At 37.5% G+C, this 16985-nt stretch overlaps 1 protein-coding gene across 1 annotated transcript; it reads right to left on the bottom strand.

Annotated features, from left to right (window-relative positions):
- Window positions 1-1179: 1179 nt before the first annotated feature.
- asah1b (N-acylsphingosine amidohydrolase (acid ceramidase) 1b) lies at window positions 1180-16448 on the bottom strand. Its single transcript, XM_039750954.1, has 14 exons — window positions 16163-16448; window positions 15987-16033; window positions 14911-15001; window positions 14563-14649; window positions 12958-13036; window positions 12794-12868; window positions 10758-10803; window positions 10150-10294; window positions 8754-8808; window positions 7401-7482; window positions 6320-6451; window positions 2720-2843; window positions 1732-1788; window positions 1180-1648 (listed from the first exon to the last, which is right to left on the bottom strand). Exons 1-14 carry the CDS (start codon window positions 16235-16237, stop codon window positions 1559-1561), a joined length of 1185 nt encoding a protein of 394 aa, XP_039606888.1. The 5' UTR covers window positions 16238-16448; the 3' UTR covers window positions 1180-1558.
- Between the last annotated feature and the right edge of the window lie 537 nt (window positions 16449-16985).

Genomic DNA, 16985 nt, shown 5'->3' on the forward strand with positions numbered 1-16985 from the left:
TCTTCCTTGACACAGAAGCCACCAAGGAGGCAGTGATTCAGGCTGTAACTGATTTTCCAGTACATTTGCCATGGACCAGATACTACAGTACATTGGGTGAAATTCGGCACAACATGTTCAAGGAAGGCAGCGGCAGGAGTGATCAAACCAGAGACTACCTCCAACAGAGGGTGCAGCTGGACAGCATTCACTCCATACCTACCTGAAACCCAGTGACTATGGATGGATATTAGGTGTCCATGGGTATGAGCCAGTTCCAACACTAGACTCCATGGCTCCCGAGGAGCTACTTAAGTTCACGAGCTGTAACTGTCATGGAGACTGCAGCAACTGGTGGTGCAGCTGCAAGAAGAATGGGGGTCACGTACATCTCGGCTTGTGGAGTCTAAAGTCATTACATGCAGAAATTGTAGTGATGATGATGCGGAGTCTGAAAAAGACAGACAATGACTCTTGAAGCTTCTGACATTGTGAGTGAGAAATAAAAGCTACTTTGAATGTAAAAGTGAGTGTTGCCTTTGTCAACAATGGAGTGTTTGTGGTGAAACATAAATGCTAAGTCAACTCAGATTCATGAAAAACCCTCATATTACTTAAGGCCCGATTTTAAAAAAATAGATTTTTTGAAAAATTAAATCGGTACCCTAACTTGAGCAGGTTTTTTCAGGGTTTCCCACGGGAGTTGAATTTCAACATTTTAATAATGTTATTACACACCTTTAAAAAAAAATATTGTGAAGAAATTGTTTGGTAACAATTTAGCTGGCAGATTAGTGAGATATCTCATAAAATGCCCTTACTATTAGGAATTGAGAAGGGCAACATGATGCATTTGGTTTACATCACATACCTTGTTTTGCATTGTGAAGAAAAAATATCTACAACAGAAAACCAACCATATATTCAAAAAACATTGGCAGCATACTGTACTTTTGGCAATAAATACCTCCTTACCAGCCTTCCATACAAGTCATGCATGCGGAGTAAACAGTTAACATTAACATGGTCAGTAAAGGACTGCCATAAACCACTGAAAGTTACTTTGACTTCTTACACTGACAGCCATCAGCAGTTTCTACAACTTATGATTACGCAACTTCAGCAAGAGGGGAAAGAAAAAAAGGACAGGCAGAAAACAATGATTTACTCAATGAAACGTTTTTTTTTTTTTTTATTTTCTTTTTCCAATAGCTGTCCATGCATCTCAGACAGACAACTTTGTAATACAATTTTGCACAAGATCTCTCTGGTTTGTATTGTACAATTCATGATGGGCAATTCATTTCAAAGTCACTGTCACGGATTTTAAAAGTCATCATTTTAAAATTCTGTGCCAAGCAAGGCATGATTACATTAACATTAGAGCTTAAGCAAAATATAATTTAAGTATAGAAGTTAAATGCAGTCCATTTTCAGTAAGTCACACCTTTGCATCTCATCAGTTTCTTTTGGCTTTAAACGTAATCAGTGAAATATTTGTCATTACAGCTACAGACGAGTCATTTACTAAATAAATAAATAGAGCACACTTTTGTCTCAGTCTTTCAATAGGATTTCCTCACCAAGGCATGCAAGGATTTGGGCAATCACGAATATAGGATTCCAGTTTTCCTTCACTGGCTTCCATCAGTGTTGTGTAAACTGTTAACTAGAAGGAAAAACAAATTTAAATACTAATAATCTAATAAATATTTCATAAATGATACTTAAAGCATACTCTCCACACTTTACCTTATTAAGAACTGGCTTTGTTGAAAGGACATCATAAATTCTCTCTGGGGAGATTTTCTAGACAAAGAAAAAAAACACAAAATAGTTTTGAGTATTCCTTGCCATCCTCTGATACTTATTTTTACTTTAGTATTCAACACCAGCAGCACCAAGGCAAGAACTCTCCAGTTCCTTACTCAGACTGAACAAAAAACAAAATGCTCCTCAAAATATTTACCTTGAGGCAGCAAACTCCTGCAACCTTTAATTTACTCTACAGACGTATAACGGTCATTACGAAGTATTAAAAAGGTAGTCAACAGGAAACATGTCAGCATAACAAGCTTTGGTTTTATGCTGTATGCCAGCTTTGTATAAAAACAAATCTGTGAAGCAAACATTTAATGACAAACAACTTTAATTGCTATAATTCTAATAAATCTCCAGTGTTTGTTTGAAGATGTACAGCGACTGCATTATTTTTATTCTAACAGACATATGGTTATACTGTTTAAACTAAAATAAAGCAGATAAAATCTTCAACAGCTTTGTGTTAATTAACTGGGAAATACACACAAGTGGGTGTGGGTGGGCGCAGTGGGTAGCGCGGTTGCCCCGCAGTTAGGAGACCTGAGTTCGCTTCCCAGGTCCTCCCAGCATGGAATTTGCATGTTCTCCCCGTGTCTGCATGGTTTTCCTCCGGGTACTCCGGTTTCCTCTCACAGTCCAAAGTCTTGCAGGTTAGGTCCATTGGCAATCCTAAATTGTCCAGTGTGTGTGTGCCCTGCCCGGGGTTGGTTTCCTGCCTTGTGTTGGCAGGGATTGGCACCAGCAGATCCCTGTAGTTAGGATATAGCCGGTTGGATAATGGATGGATGGATGAATGAATGAGAGGAAGAAGCTTAAGAGGAGAACAAGCAACTGATGCTCTAGTCAAGTACACTTCTCTGTGAATAAAGCTGGCAATGTGTCAGTTTAATACACATTTGAAACAAATTTTCATACTTACCGCTTGTGTAGTCTGATTTAAACATTTCATTGCAGGAGTCCTACGGTCATCAAGGAAAAATGGATCCTTCCAGCGATCATAATTAGTCTCCAGCACATACCACCGACCCTGTTTTGCATCAATTCTTGGAAAACAAATCAATTTAGAACAGTAAATAATTCAGAAAAGCTATCATAGTAAGAGTTTATACCAAATATTAAACGATCATATGGACAAATGAAAAGAACTTGTTTTACAAAGACAGACAATTATACAGCCTTGTCTTCAATAACCTGAAATTGTTAAATGTTTTCAAAATCTGGCTAGAAGTTAACCCATGATCGATAATTTGACAGGCTGCAAACATTTTCACTCAGCTGAAAACTCATCTTCCCTCTTTCACTTCCCTAGCGTAGAAAATGTCTTCAGCTTAAGAAATCTAAGAAATGGCCGAACCTCAAGACTCCACTCACAATATTACAAAGTCTATCTGGAGTTTGTACAAGCATGTATCAAAATTTTACAACCTGAATTTTAGAAATTTACCATCTGCATATTGCAGAGACACTTTGGTGAGGTTTTCATATTGTTTTTACAAACTTTTTAAAAGGTGCCTTACATTAAAGGGGGGGGGGGTAATTGCACTGCAAATCTGGAATTAAAATATTTAGAGAGTGTGTAAAAGGCAGGAGGGGGACAGGAAATGAGTGAATGAGTAACGGTAAAAAAAAAAAAAAAAAACAAACACTTATCAAGTCAATGAAACACTGACTGAATGTGTCCATGTTCCTGCCATAGGGGGCCTACTGAACATTAATCAGTATGACGTAACTTAACTAAGGGCCAGAAATGAAGACTCGGATTCATTCATACGAATGTTGTTGACTTAACCAAAGGGACATTGGAACGAACAAACTTCAATTGGCACATTGGATTTGTCGACACAACAACTGGATTTGCGGTGTTTGAATGTCAATGCCTGTAAACATCAGCCTGCAATACAACCGAGCAGATCTGACCGCGTCTTACTCCCAACTCCCACCAACAAGCTGATCATTGACAGCAGCAGCTCCCCAATTCAAGACAGAATTTTTTGTTTGAAGGAGGCTGTTAAGACAGTCAGTCATTTTGGCAACAGACACAAGCTGAGACTCCGTGCTTGCCAGGTAACCAGTTGATTTCAGAGCCCATACACACCCCTACAATGGGTCAATTTAGAGTCATAAACTAATACCAATGTCTTTTAGATGTGGAAGTGAACAGGACTGCCATAAGAGGGGATGGGAGAAAAAAAAAAAACACCCCACACACTAAGGGATGTTGTGCTAACTCTTTATAGACCTCATCAGTGGCAAAATTTTAACCCAAAAAAAGAGAAGGGTTTGTAACAAAAGGAGTTGCAAGTACCTGCTTAAACAAAACATGTTTCTGCTATTGAAGGCAATTCTCTTTTCATCAATGATGCCAGTTATAATTACACACGTGGTCATTGTCCATACAGGTGCACTAGGTGTAAACAAATCTGCATATACTCTTGGCAAAGACTAGAAAAACCATCTACTGTATTCTTCAAACATGTTTGTTTGTAGGAATAAGGGTTTCTGACAGGAATACCGAAATTACAGATCGTAGAGAATTATCTGAGAAACATAATGATGGATATACACAATTTGCTTTGTTACATCTGTTTATACATTGCCCTTTCCGATGGATACTTATTTAAAAAAAATGAAGGTGCTGCTGTACCCAAGGATTAGTGAAAGCTGGTAATAAAAGGGGTTATTCTTTTCCTCTTTTCTAGAAGCAATTTTGAAAACCTTTTCAAAACTGAAAGTAAAGATATGCTACTTTTGATGATATGAATGATACCAAAGACTCACAAAAAAACACAAATACACAAACAGCATCTGCAGGTCGCCCTCACAGAGCATGCAGTTGTGAACAAGACATTAAAATGGGCGAGATGTGCAATTTAGGAGACTGATGCTGGTATTATTGTCACTGCCAGATGTGATGGTTCCAGCATCTCAAAAACAGCTGCTCTCTGAGGATTTTAATGTTATCAAGTCTGGAATTTATAGTGAATGGTAAAAACACACACACACAAATTAACAGTACACCCACAGACATACTTGCACTGAATTCAGAAACATTGTACAAAATCGCTAAAGTCACATTGACTCTAACAGAAAGGTCGTATTCAAATAATCTCTTTACAACAGTGAAGAGTGCATGTAAGGTAGAAAATTTAAAACTTTAGAATTACAAAAATGCTATTTTTAATCATTACAGTGGAACATTTTTTTTAAATTTACAGTTAAAGTAAGATAAAACACTGGGTGAAATTGTGTAGCCTGGCATCTCAAAAATATCAGATTTCCGTTGTATCCGTGTACAATACTTAACTCTGTTGTGGTTTGTGGCAATATTTTCAATCAAATTCCTGCCATGGCCACTTTTTTCTGTAGGACCCACCTACATCTAATATTTGAAATGTAAAATATTTTGCAACCAAGTCAAAAATTGCCCCTTATATTGACTTGTTGAATGATGCAGTGCAGTATAAAATAAACACTATACATCACTGAATTGCTTATTTAAAGCTACTAAATGTGCTTTACAGATGCTTTATGTCTCACACATGAAGGAATAGTTTCAAAATGCAGAGGCAATGCCACATGCATTACCTCAGCAGTTCAAAAATTTTAGCAATATACTTTCTGCAAGTGCCCGCTACTTTCCAAGACTCATTGGCACACACACACACATCTGCTCCAGGACTCCGTTCCATCAAACTTCACATCACATAGAATGGGCAGTTCCACCTTGCTGGTATGTGCCGTTTAAATATCTTGTGCTATGTTCCTAGCTGTCAATATATACCCTGTAAGAAGATGCATGCACATTTAATCACTTCGAATGACTGACAATACTGTCAATTACAAATCTGTCTCAAGACTGGATTCATGTTGAAGTGCAAGTTTCATACATACAGAGTACTGTACAATTCTCATCTAGGAATCCTGAAATGTCTTACTAGGCAGGAACTACCTCCTTTGGTATTTTCTATGTTTAATTCACAGTTGATACAATGATAAAAACAGGTCACTGTGATGCGAGACCTAGCACATTTACTTGCTTTTCCCGTAACATTTGCCTCTCCACCCCCCCAAAAAGGATCAAGAATATTATGCATCTCTCTTCTGTAATGCATGGGTAACGTCTCAGATCGGTCTAACAAAAAAAATAATGAATTTACTCTGCTAATCAGACCAGATGTGTTGGCCGATTTTTTTTTTTATTTTGTTTATTTATTGTGGTCCAACACAAACACACACAGCATGAAATAACCTACATCAATGTGGGCATACAGAGTAAGATTTAAAGCTTTTACTCATTGGGAGACTTTGGGGGAAGATGAAGATGCAGGTCAGTCAGTCATTTTAAAGAAAACTGCAATTTAGAGATGTTGGGACACACACACAACCAAACCACAACAACTTAAGTATGGGTCAGCATATTAATGGAATAAAAGACAAATCATGGTGTTTGTATTTAATAATAAATTAAAAAAAAAAAAAAAACACACACCACAACACCACACTCAACACAACTACTTACTCCCAAATATCTAGGCTAGTTGTTCTTGAACGTGTGATTACACAACCCTGGCCGGATTTGTTGCCTCCCAGTATGAAATAGGCAGGAGCCAATAATCTGGTTGTAGCTAGCTGGTTCTTGGCATCATCATAGCTGCATAAAAATATACATAAACTATTAAATGAAGAACATTTTGCATATCCACATATCTGAAGAATACTGAACGAGCACACAAATTAAAAAAAGAGATTGGTCTAAAAGGACACAGCAAATAACCAACAGCATGACAGAAGCTTAGATAAGACCCAGTTTAAAATAAAAGAATAAAATAATAATAATAAAAAAAAATAAAACATTCTCGGCAAGTCATTTCTGTTCATTGGGATGTGGTCAAGTGGCAGAAGGGGGTTTTGGGGGTAACTTAGGAAAAACAAGTTTCTATAAGCCAATAACTAGCAACTAGGAATGCATGCAAGAAAAAAATTAAATGTATTAGTTGGCAAATGAAAGCAGCCCAGCAGCTCAACAGAGTACCTGGTGAACAAGGAAACCTGATGATACAAATAAACATCTCAGTACTGTATATGGCCAGTCTATCCTTTAACACAATGAAAGGTGGGATATAAAATGGCTAACCAAGGGAATATATAAATCTGTAGTTATAGGTTGGGAGTGTAGCAAGTTAAAGAGAACTGGCAAGAAAGTGCAATGCAGGTAAGCAGATGAGATGCTGCACAACTATACCACCAATGGGGTTATTGTTTAGGAATATCTAAAGGGGCATTTTGTGCGTTTGATACTTTATATTTAGATCTGTATTTCGCTCTGGCACTACAACATAGAACATATTACTACAGCTAATTGGTATATAAAAAGGTAAAACATTATCACATGAATTCCAACTAAAAAAAAATTAAAATGAAGAAGAATAGCATATTTTGAGTCAATAAAATCATTAGGAATAATTTTAGGGTTTCTGTATTAAATTTCTAGCAAATCTCGCAGGCTATAAAAGGTCACACTCTTAAAACAGATATTAAGAATTGAAAAACCTAATAAAATAACTTGGTACGGACAATAAATATATTTTTATTTGAATTACCTGGTTGCATTTTCAAGGACAGATCTCATAAGGAAGCTCATCCACATGCCATCTCTTCTTCCTATAATCCACTCAATAATACCTGTAGAGTATGAAAGAATTAAATTTACTTCAGGATATCTTAATTCATTACAAGGTTTAACTCCAAATAGAGGTATAATGAAGATAGTGTGCTGGAAATTTGACTCCGTGAGAAAGTTAAAATATGCAAGGTTTAATACAACACCCCAAAACTTACAAAATCAGGTAGGGAGCAAATAGTGTGTACTTGTTGCACAAGCACAGCTCATTATGTGCAGTTATGAACCTCCTTGTTTACCAGGAAAAATTAGCCAAAAAATGTTGAATTTTTTTCAGAAAGAAAAAACAAACATGTAAATATCAAATCTAGTAGAAAAGGCATGACCAGTGTCCACTGTTATACTGTTGCAGATATAATACACTCCTGATGGGATGCGTTTTGATAGTCACCAATGCACAACACAATTTTGTAATTGGGTCAGTAGAAGCAGGTTGCTTTGTGCATTGTTTTTATTTTATTCTGCTGCTTGCACATGGGAGAATATCAGTGCTTGACCTGAACAATGCATCCATTGTCTTACTGTAGGCTATCACAGCACAAGGCTGAGCGACATCCACATTACCCCTGACACAATCATAAGACAGTTTCTGCATTGTGACCAGCGCTTGGGGAGGTAACATCTTGTCTGTCCTGGCACTTCATCACAATTATTTTGCCTTTTTGTCACACAACCAAATTCTCTGGGCTCTCACAGAGGTTCAACAACTTAGTGTCATATGTATCATGCATCAGTTTCACTTCCTGTGTCAATGTTTGATGGCCACTTCATGTTGTCACCTCTTGATTCGAGCACTGGTTCAGTTCACTCTAAACTGCCTTTATAGCTTTGACTGCCATTTGGTCTTTTGTTAGATTCTCTGACCCACTCATGAATATTGAGGAGTTACCTTCAAGTTTCAGAAAGCTTAAACTTTTTTTTTTGCGCAGCATGTTATTCCATCTACTAGATGGCAGCAGAATACAGCCCCAACTTATTTGAATATAGACTTTATCCCTCTTCAGGTAAAAAAAGATCCCCATCCATTTTAACTATAAAATAATATTTAATAACCTCTGCATTGCCCTTAGTAGTGACTAAAACTAATTCAACGTGGAATTTGCTACTTACAGTATATTGGTGACTGGTAACAAGTGAATTATTAGTAGTAATTGCACACAGTGATGTACACAAACAAGATAATGCAGGTCAAGAACAGCATAAAGGTGTTTATGCTATATTTTAAAATAAGGTTCACACTTTTATGCCACATAAACTTGCTTGATTAACTTACCAATGTATCCACCATCAAGGCTGAAACGTTCATTCATTGTGAGAGAAAACACTCCCTAAATGCAGGTCAAAAACAAACATTAAAAACATACATCATATATAATAGGGTGAGTCAAAATTATGTTAACATTTGAATGGCAGAAAAATATTTCTTCACAAAACATACTTCATATGTGCAAGATGATTTACAGGAATGTGTCAACCTGTTCATCATGCACCAATGATGTACCAATTTTTAGATAGATAATCTATTTTTTGGTGCTATGTGGATGTTAAACTGTTAATTAAAAACTTTTCAAAGCATATAAAAAAAAAGGAAGGGGGGGAACATTGATTATATATGGCTGTATCCAACAATGACCTCAAAAACTAAGCTTCAGATTAGCTAGAGTAACATCCATCAATTTTCCTGAACCCGCTTATTTTGTCTTAAGTAACTATTTCAGCAACATTCATATGAGGAAAGAACTAATGTTTGGTAAAAAAACAAATGCAGCAATGTGTCTACAAGGGGGGTCCAAAAAAAAAAAAAAACAAACATTTTCTCGAGGGGTGTTAGTTCCGACATTTGCTGGCTAGGTCTGTGTACTAGCCTGCCCTCTGCATTATTTGGCCAAGCGGCATCTTTGAGGAAAGGTCTGTAAAGTCAGTCTGTGATAGCAGACTTGAAAGAGTAACGTGTTTGCATCAAGTTCAATCTCCTTTTGGGGAAAACCAGCAGCAGATGCTGTCACAATGCTTCAAGAGGCTTTCAAAGAAGAAGCTTTGAGCCAGACAAGGATTTTTACCTTAAAGTGCTCACACGATGGCGTGATGCAGTGCGGAGAAAACAACCCGAATTGCACCGATCAGGTGAGTGGCTTCTACATCACAATTACGCTCCTGCCCACAAAGCATCGAGTGTGTGGCGGTTTCTCATGAAAAACCCACGGGCCTAGCACCCTATGATTTTGTTCTTATTTCCAAGAATGAAGAGGGGCCTTAACGGAAAGCATTTTCAGGATGTAGAGGAGGTCAAGAAGCAAAAACGACAGAGGCACTGAAGGCTAGAACTTTGCAAGAGCCTCAGAACAGTTTTGAACAATGGAAAAAGTGGTGGGACAAGTGTATTGGTGTCTCAGGAGAAGTATTTTTGAGGAAGATTACATTTTGAAAAGGTTCAGAGAAAAATATGATAAAAAAAAAAATATTTTTGGCCCCCACCTTGTACTTTACACACACAGCTGCGAACACTCACTCACTGACTCGCTAGGACTTCTAAAACCCCTCCTCAATATAAACATTTACTTTAAAAGCAGCAACATTCTTTAAGTTTTCCACTGTATGTCATAATTACTTTCAAGATTTACTATAAAAGTATTTAAAATGAGAATACATACAGTACACACTATACTCACAGGTTTAACACCAGTTAACATGCCCACATATCCTGCAAAACTTGTTGATTTGAAGACAGTTTTATTGCCCTTCTGGAAGTCTAAATTGACTACCAATGGTCTCAGATATTCTGATACAACCCAGGTATGATTCTTAACATCCCACCTAAAAAAAAATATATACAGCAGTTTTTGTATAAAGTTGATGAATAGATAGATATAGTATTATAAAGAGTTGGGGAGGGCACATCAATACTACTCAATAGATTTGACTCTTTATTTTAACATGGGGTGGGGGGGGGAAATCAAAATACACCGTCTAAAAAGTTTCGATAAACACAAGCATCATCAGATTTTAAAAACCTTAGATTTTATTCTATGTGAAAATAACTGCTTCAAGCCTGTGTAACATAAATCAGTAAATTTATCGTTACGCACAAGCATTAACTCCCTAAAGCCCCTACCCTGCGAGCACAATGAAAAAACCATAATTTAAACTGTTTTCTAATGTTCAGGGATTTCAGAGGTTTCCAGCATTGCAACTACAAATAATCACTTTCCAAAGCCTTAATCCATGAAAGGCCTAATGTCCTGTTAATTATTTAGACAAAAAACTGGAAATTACTTGCCCCAAAAACAGTCCAAAATCCATATTCCTTGCATGAAATAACTTGCCTGTTTTGGTGAGGAAAAAGAAAAAAAGTTAAAATTATCTACTGAAACATGAGATATTTCCTTAAAATTCAGAAAACTAGTGCACCAACAACAGGGAGAAAAAAAAAAAAATGAGCAAAAATGACAATGAGAATTTATTTGAAATATCCAAAGAATCATTTATACAATGACACAAACAAGCCAGCATTTTCAAAATTCAGCACTGAAGGTGTTATTCAAACAAATTACATTTTAACATTCTATATGTGAACGCTGGAATCAATTATAATTGATAGGAATATCATAGAAACCACACATACTCGTATTTAAAGCTGCATTTTTTTTTTTTTTTAATTTACAAAAGATCCAACCACATCTACAAAAAGAGCCAAATGTATCCCTCAAAAAAAATGTGTACTGTATATAAATCTTAAGTATTATGCAATGCGCAAGATCACCTGAATAATTATGCTTAATTAAGGAGGTCCGGGACAATTGGGAGAATCATGAGCTTCAGGGATTCTAGTGTTAAAAATAAGCTGATCCCCCAGTTCTCTTCAAAACATCAAACTCTTTGGAGGCTAGACTGAACTAGACCTTAAAAAGTGGACACTATAGGATACTGAAAACAAATGAGCCCCATAGTAATCAATCAAGCTCCACAGTGCCGGGCAATGAGCTCAGGGCCCACTAGAGGAAGTCGGGCTCTCAGGTCACCCTCATGAAGTCTGTCTCTTGATTGTTTGGTCAGAGACATTCACACCAGTGGTCTGCTGGTGGTCATTTTGTAGGGCTCTGGCAGTGGTCACCTTGTTCCTCCCTGCCCAAAGGAGCAGATACCGGTCCCGATGATAGTTTAAGGACCTTCTACGGCCCTGTCCAGCTCTGCTAAAGCAATTGTCTGTCTCCTGGAATCTCCTCCATGCTCTGGAGTCTGTCCTGGGAGACACAGCAAACCTTCTGGCAATGCCACGTACTGATGTGCCATCCTGGAGAAGTTGGACTCTCTCTGCAACCTCTATAGGGTCCAAGTAACAACCCTGTAACAACTGCTACTTAACTGACCAGATCAATATCCCACAGGTTTCAGTAACTTGATACCATACTCCGATTAAAAAGTGCTCCTTTAATTTTTTGAGCTGTATATTTTCAAATTAGCTTGTGGCTGACATATACTGTAGAAAGCTTACTCCATCTTGTTCTACAGATGCTCTCTTCTAGATCACAATCTTGTGACTGTCGAATCAAGCACTGCTTTAAGCTGCAATTGCCGTCAACGACATCAAAGGTTTATAAGCCTGATGATGTTACATGTTGTTATTTAGCTGAAAAGCCTATTTTTTTTGAAAGGTAGTCCACCACTATTAAAGGTTGCATCTAATCAGGAACGATGTTCAGACCATGGAATTCGAAAGACGTTTCTCTATTTGTATCAAGGGATGTCTTGTGTGTCAAATAAAACCACATTCTAATATACCACTAGCTTGTTCTGACACACAAGACAAGACACCATGTGTTGGTTGAAGCTTAGCAAATATCAGTCCTCCTATCAGCACAACAATAGGAGGAAACCAGGATTCTTCAGCCTAACCGATATACTTTCAATGCTTCAATATTTGTGTTCTCCAAGCTACTGTAAACACATCATTAGAAATCAAACTCTTCAGATGCCAAACTCCATCTGTGACAGGTACTGCAAGCAATACATTTTAATAAGCTCTAAATGCATTGCAGAGTAAGGCAGGCTACAGTGCACCTACCACAAATTATCAATAGATTTTAAAAGAAATGAGATTTTAAAATACATTGCAGTGTACTGCAAATCAAATCAGTTCTGAATAGAAAGTCATGCCCCCCATGTGCAGCCTTGTCATTGACAAATGTGTTTTTTCTTTCTAAGGAAAGCATCTTACATTCCCTGTCTATACCATTGGTTTCATGAATGCTTGATCACTGCATCTGAATTTGCTCTTAGGAAGTTTATATTTAAGCAGAAGGGGAAAACGCCTACCTGCAGAATCTTCAGCAACAACTGATGTACAAACTGTAAAAACTTCGTAGAAAATATTAAACAGCAGGACCTCCCCTGTAAATAAAAAAAGACGTTATACAAAAAAAAAAAAAAAAAAGATTTTATGAGCTTCAGCTCAAGGCAAAATAAATAAATAAGGTTACCTAATGGAACCCCAGAAACATCTGCAATTCCCTTTAGCTCGTCATGGAATGGTGATGGAAATGTTTCAATCAAAGCAGGCTGAAAAAGGACCAGAATTCATTACGAAAGGAATATGCATATAAACCAACATCAAAAGTTTCACACTGTAACATGAATTAGGTGGCAAGTTCAACACTAAATTATGTCTAAGCTGAAATATTTAAAATGACAATTTAAACATATTCTACTTTAATATACACTGCAAAGTCAGCACTGCTGACATCATGGATACAGCATCGGGGCTTCAAATTCCACATCTGGTTGTTCGTGGGAAGATTTTATGCATTTTTCCTACCATATCCAGGTTAGATTTTTGGCAACTCTAAATTGGAACTGTTGCAGTGTGGATGCTGGCTTGTGCAAGACTATGGATGTGACACCTGACCAGTGATAGTTGTGACACTGAGGGAACAGGCTCTAGGTCCCCAAGGACTGTATAAAAAGGAACTATAAAAACTTTAAAGAACAGATCACTTTCAACAATATCAATGCTTTCACTTCCCTAAATCTTTTGCCAGAGTTTTCACCGGTCGCTTTTTTAAAAAAAAAAAAAAAAGTATAAAAAGAGATCGATATACTGTGAGTGCGATTTACATGAATTAGTATTGGTGGCAGAATAGCCATGGCAAAGGTCGACTCTAGATGGCACAAATTTATTTAACCTTAGTTGAAATAATGCAACCATACTACGTCACGTCGAGTACTACAAGTTAACATAATAATAAGCATACAGAGCACTAAAGGGGATGTGAAACATTGTTTCAAAACAGCGTGCAGGATATGATTAATCGAGTCATTTGACTGATTTTCATGATTACCTCTCACCCCCATCAAATGTCTACTCACAAGTCTACTGAAAAGAAAATGACAGCAGCCTGGAACATACTAGAGAGTGGTCACGTACTAGACAGCGAAAAGACTTGCGGCCGTTAAAAAATGTAAAACACTGAGACTTAAACATAATAACACTGTCAATCTAGCACATTTTATGCAACTTTTACTTTGGGGGAATAAATCTCGATTTTGGAGTTTGACACACGTCTTACTAAGAGGGAAAAAAGAAAAGAAAAAAAAAAGGAGTATGTTTACACACAAAGGTGATCATTTACTTTAAGCAGGGTTGACAGAGGTGTCCATAAAAAAGGTAGCAGTATGAAATATTTTACAGACAAAACAGAAATAATGCAGTACATCATGTATGACAATACCATGAAGGTCAATATTTTAATATACAGCCAGAAATGATTCTACTCCGTTGGGCCCTTAACCTGCAATTACTTCGCTCTGGGTATGACATTAATCTGTATCAGGCCTGCAAGTTGGTCCTCCAACCTGCCAGGAAAACTTGGCAGGGGTTGGTGCAGCTGATTGGGGGCAGGATTGGCACTCCAGCCACTGTAAAAAAAATCTCAACGTTCCAGTGTGGTGCCAAGCTCCCAATCCGGGTACTTTGTCATGTGGTGGGTGCAGCTGCATGCTTCTAAGCTTGATCATCTCATGGGACAACTTTTTGCGTTTTGCATGCTGTACATCAGACAACACCACTACTACAAGATCATACTCACCAATTTTTTATCAACAAGATCCACAAGCTTCCCACTAGGAACAAATGCATTTGCTAAATCTTTTATCACTTGGTTGAGCATCGCTAGCTACAATACAAAAAAAAACAAAGATCTTTAATAAATTAAAAGAAAAGAATGTGCACATAACAATTGAAGTAAAATTCCGGCCTGACTAGAGAACATGCATTAAATTTCATTTTACATTTCATTTGATGCATTGATACGGTATGACCAAATGCATGGTTTCAACTATCTGAATTTGAAGCTCCAAAAGTTTCCCCCAAAATCTTTAGTAAACACCCCTGTTTTTACAAATTATTACTAATCAACAAAACAAGAATTTTTTACCTCTGCTTTTTTGTCACTTAACAGCTGATTCCATCGTTTATATGGAGGTGTATCAAGGTCGATTGTATACCATGCAACAGTAGACTTGTATCTTTATTAAAAAAAAAAATTAAAGTTGTTTTAGCAGAAACAAAAAAAAAGGATTCATTTAAACTTTAATTTGTTTAGTGAACACCACCCTAATAATGCCAAAGAACTACAACTGCTTATGTGAAGTTGGGTGGCAGATTGGTTATATTTGCGGCTTCACAGTTCTAGGAAACTGGGTTCAAATACTGAGCCTGGTTACAGTTTTTTTTTTTTTTTTGTTTTTTTTTAACTATTATACCTCAATCAGAAGAATAAAGTATTTAAAAATCTAACAATGCTGGATGATATTTTGAATGGCAAAGTAAGGAAAACTGTTAGACTCCAGTTGAAGCATCTCCGGAAAGAAACCCTCTGACGTTTAAAAATGGCGCATAGAAAAAGCTATTTGAGCAAAAACTAAAAACCAAAACAACCCGAGCAAATGACTCCGAGGATAATAAGCCCATCGCTGTAATATTCGTTGCGCATCATCGGTTTTACCATAAGCAATAATGATGATGATGATGATGATGAAGGAGTAGAACTGACATTTACGGGCTACTGTGGTGAAAGTGTCTGTACAGCAACAGTAGATGAGGAATGAGGCAGCTACTTAACTCGGTACACTATTTATCTGGCTCATCACCGGCACTGTCGGCATCACCTTTTCTCTTTTAAATGACACACAGATCACCGAAGGGAAATCCACTCGCCCCAAGCGGCAACACAGAACAAACATTTATAGTCGAAACAGCGAATACAAAGCATAGACTCACTAATGCAAAACCTGGTACTATAAACATACAACATACCCAGCGTACTGAATATTTTAACAAATGCTGTTTATGTTTGTACACGGTCCAACTTACAAGACATAACGCAGTAGAAATCATTGTGAAGAGGGGAGTGTCTTAGCGTTCACCAGTAGGACTTCGGAGAAGTTTCTACCAGCAAACCAATACTACACTCATATTCACCTTACCGACAAAAGACAAACTGATACTTACGTTGGTCCTGCCGGTGGGTACATGTTAGTCCTGCATTCTTCCGTATACTGGAAAAAAAAAATAAGATGGAATTTATCATCAAATTGAAACCAGGAAGGCATCAAAGTAGCAAACAATAACCATTTAAATTATCCCAAAAGAAACAGACATTAAAAACGGAAACAAAGCTGACTTACTGGAGGCACATATTGGGCAAATGATTCTGAAAATACAAACAAAACCAAGGAGAACAAGCTACTCATACGCGACATTTCTAACTCCTTAATTGCCACTGACTTGTAAAGCACGTGACACGGAAGAGTTTATCGGCGTGCCTGATGCGGAAGCCTTCCGAGCGCACAAATAGCAGCCAACATATTAGTCTTGTGATCGTAGAACGTTATCCGCCCCTTCTTGTTACCGGGGAAACCGAATTCGGGTTCTGATTTAACCGTTTGTTGATTAAGCTCAAGTTTAAGTGCGTAGGTCACTTATCCAGGGAAGCGGCAGTGACAGTATTCAGATTGCCAAGAGTAACACTCGTATTTTTACAAAGGGGAAGTGGATACATTTAGTGGCTGTGTAACTGTGATTGACAAAGGATGGGCGTTGTTTATTGCGAATACACCCATCAATGCATTATCGGACTCACTTATTCTAGTGGTTCGTATAAGTTCCGTTTCATCAGTCACCTATTTTTCCAAGAAAGGTTTATACAGAGCGAAGTTTTGGTTGCGTCGGATGCACGGTAGTAACTATACCTGTATAGCAAGGGACACTGAAGCATACACCCATAGGTATTTTTATCTGTACAATTTATAAACGATCATCTTAATGTCCCCTTCTATGGAGATTGAAAGGGAGTTTACTCTGAAGAAGACTTGCGTATATACGGGGAGAGCCTGCGAGACGGGAGATAGCGGCGCTAGTCACTGCACCATTGTCATTCAATCGCTCCTGACTTATTTTAATCCACATAAAATTAGCAGATAACAGGTTCGTGTGAATTAATGGCTTGGA

This window comes from Polypterus senegalus, chromosome 4, assembly GCF_016835505.1.
Source record: "Polypterus senegalus isolate Bchr_013 chromosome 4, ASM1683550v1, whole genome shotgun sequence".
Taxonomy (NCBI): domain Eukaryota; kingdom Metazoa; phylum Chordata; class Cladistia; order Polypteriformes; family Polypteridae; genus Polypterus; species Polypterus senegalus.